The following is a 3,109-nucleotide window of genomic DNA, read 5'->3' as shown; positions in this document are numbered from 1 at the left end:
CATCCACAGCAACAACCCTCACAGTCCCGCAGTGCCCAATATCATCCACAGCAACAACCCTCACAGTCTCGCAGTGCCTAATATCATCCACAGCAACAACCCTCACAGTCTCGCAGTGCCCAATATCATCCACAGCAACAACCCTCACAGTCCCGCAGTGCCCAATATCATCCACAGCAACAACCCTCACAGTCCCGCAGTGCCCAATATCATCCACAGCAACAACCCTCACAGGTCAGCAGTGCCCAATATCATCCACAGCAACAACCCTCACAGTCTCGCAGTGCCTAATATCATCCACAGCAACAACCCTCACAGTCCCGCAGTGCCCAATATCATCCACAGCAACAACCCTCACAGGTCAGCAGTGCCCAATATCATCCACAGCAACAACCCTCACAGTCTCGCAGTGCCTAATATCATCCACAGCAACAACCCTCACAGTCCCGCAGTGCCCAATATCATCCACAGCAACAACCCTCACAGTCCCGCAGTGCCCAATATCATCCACAGCAACAACCCTCACAGTCCCGCAGTGCCCAATATCATCCACAGCAACAACCCACACAGTCCCGCAGTGCCCAATATCATCCACAGCAACAACCCTCACAGTCCCGCAGTGCCCAATATCATCCACAGCAACAACCCTCACAGGTCAGCAGTGCCCAATATCATCCACAGCAACAACCCTCACAGGTCAGCAGTGCCCAATATCATCCACAGCAACAACCCACACAGTCCCGCAGTGCCCAATATCATCCACAGCAACAACCCTCACAGTCCCGCAGTGCCCAATATCATCCACAGCAACAACCCTCACAGTCCCGCAGTGCCCAATATCATCCACAGCAACAACCCACACAGTCCCGCAGTGCCCAATATCATCCACAGCAACAACCCACACAGTCCCGCAGTGCCCAATATCATCCACAGCAACAACCCTCACAGTCCCGCAGTGCCCAATATCATCCACAGCAACAACCCTCACAGTCCCGCAGTGCCCAATATCATCCACAGCAACAACCCTCACAGGCCAGCAGAAGCGGATTATAATAGGTCTGTTTCGGACGGTAGCCCAGGGCCCTGAGCTCCTGGGGGGCCCATTGCCACCCAAACAGACTTTCAGTACTACTACTTTCAGTGATGTACTGTCTCCTGGCTGCAGTTCTGCCATGATTTGCAAATAATGGCTGCTTTTTTACCTCAATTTTGCACAAATCAGGGCATAATGACATTATCTATCCTGTACTATGAGCACCATGCTAGTGCTGCCATAGTTACAGTGGGGTGGGGGGGGGCAGGCTTGGTGAACAGCCCTGGGCCTATGGTAAAGTTAATCCGCCTCTGGCACCCAGTATCCTACTTCGCTCCAATGATAACCTATAGGGCCATAGAACAGACAGGGACTGGTAGCTGAGTGTAGGTGTTGCTGTGCGTGCAGAACTCACAATGGTGATGCTTCTGAGAATATTCATGAACTTTCTAGAGAGATGAGAAATCTGCTGAGACACCAGCTTGTATGGATTTCCCATTTGTGTCCAGTTGAAGAACGTCCAGGAGCGCAGTCACTTCTCTATTCAGGATTTTATGCCTGACAATCTGCTTAATTGGAAACAAATGCACAGGAAGCGAAGGTGACTCATCCAGGACGGTCTGAACAGGGTCCTAATGCCGAGCAGAGCTGGCGCTATGAGGTCACCATCGCTCCTATAGCAGACTGCATAATATGACTTTATTGCACTGTGCCAGGTTGGATTTAAAGGGTTTTAAAGTGATGACATGATGTAATGGTCCTTTTATACTGAGCTATAATTCGCGTTAATCGAACAATTAACAATTTCGAAGTAACAACTATCAGCGTTTAGACGCAACGATATATCATTTGGAAAAATTGTTTTAAGATTTCACACCTAGGGTGAATCGGTGAATGACTGCTTACACAAAATGATCTGCGAATTTTTAGCGAACGACCTACGACGATTTGAGAACATATTGAAAGATCAAAATAAACGATTTCTCCCCCGTTGCTTGATTGTTTGCTGTGTTTACGCGAGCTGATTATCGCTCAAATGCGATCGCTATCGCAAGAATTCGAACGATGATCGTTCCGTGTAAACGCACCATTAGACTATACCATTCATGTATTCTATAGGTCTGACCCCCATTGCTTGTGAAAGGGAATGGCGCCAGCTGTATCTCACAGCTTTCTGTGGGGGATATGAGTGTCATTGGTTGGGTCTTAAAGTGATAATGTGTTCTAGCGATACGCCATTCCTTTATCGGATGCATAATAACCTTTACCATGCTTTGGTCGGCCCTATAGTATTAGTATATAGTAGTGGCTACTTGGATAGTTTGCTTATCCCCTAAGGCATTGCTCCTCAACCCCAGTCATCCGGGAGCACCAGCATGGTTAAAGGAAAACTCATACACCTGTGACTATATTTACTGACTTTAGTTATATCACCCGTGAAATACTAAGGAAATCCTCCATACATGACCTGTTGCTAGTCATTGAGGACTACAGTTGGGGAGAACTGGTTTAAGGGTACCTGTCCTGAAGCTAATATCATGTACATAGAGCTTTGCCGGGGTGGGACATATCCATGGCAGCCGATGCTACAAAGGTTTATGGATCCTCCACATGGGGTCTTCCTTTGACAATGACGTCAGTGGGACCTACGAGACTCTGTCGTCAAAATCTGCAATCCTTGTACAGACCAGAGCCGTATAACATTGTATAGTAAATGTATATGTAAGGTAGCTCCTTGCCCGCTTGCCCAACACCTCCTGTATTAGTTATTTCTGACAGATTATACAAGTAATGTGCCTTTGTGCTCCTCTGTTGGGCATGTGCAGCGCAGAAGGCTCTAAAGCTAGTGTGAACAGGGCTCTGTTTTTATCTGTTCAGACACACCTGCCTTGCTTCTCTGCATCTGGCAAGGATAGGATAGGGGCAGGTGCCTCTGCCAGTTAGGGTGTTTGGTATCTAAGCGCCGGTCCAATGGGGATCTGGACCGAACTCCACCATCTCATTAACAGTTTGTGTGGTCAGCAGCATTGCTTTGACTCAGCTAAGTGGTTTAGTACTGTTCCTAACTATCCTTGA

General features: G+C 48.1%; 1 protein-coding gene across 1 annotated transcript in view; it reads left to right on the top strand.

Annotated features, from left to right (window-relative positions):
• Positions 1-1,087, top strand: part of LOC138765814 (uncharacterized) — a 1,407-nt gene extending 320 nt beyond the window's left edge. Inside the window, exon 1 of the mRNA XM_069942897.1 lies at positions 1-1,087. This exon is cut by the window's left edge and continues 320 nt beyond it. Coding sequence (XP_069798998.1) covers positions 1-1,087 — 1,087 coding nt within the window.
• Positions 1,088-3,109: the final 2,022 nt, after the last annotated feature.

The sequence above is a fragment of the Dendropsophus ebraccatus genome, chromosome 10 (genome assembly GCF_027789765.1).
Source record: "Dendropsophus ebraccatus isolate aDenEbr1 chromosome 10, aDenEbr1.pat, whole genome shotgun sequence".
Lineage (NCBI taxonomy): Eukaryota > Metazoa > Chordata > Amphibia > Anura > Hylidae > Dendropsophus > Dendropsophus ebraccatus.
This window is presented reverse-complemented; position numbering and strand designations above follow the sequence as displayed.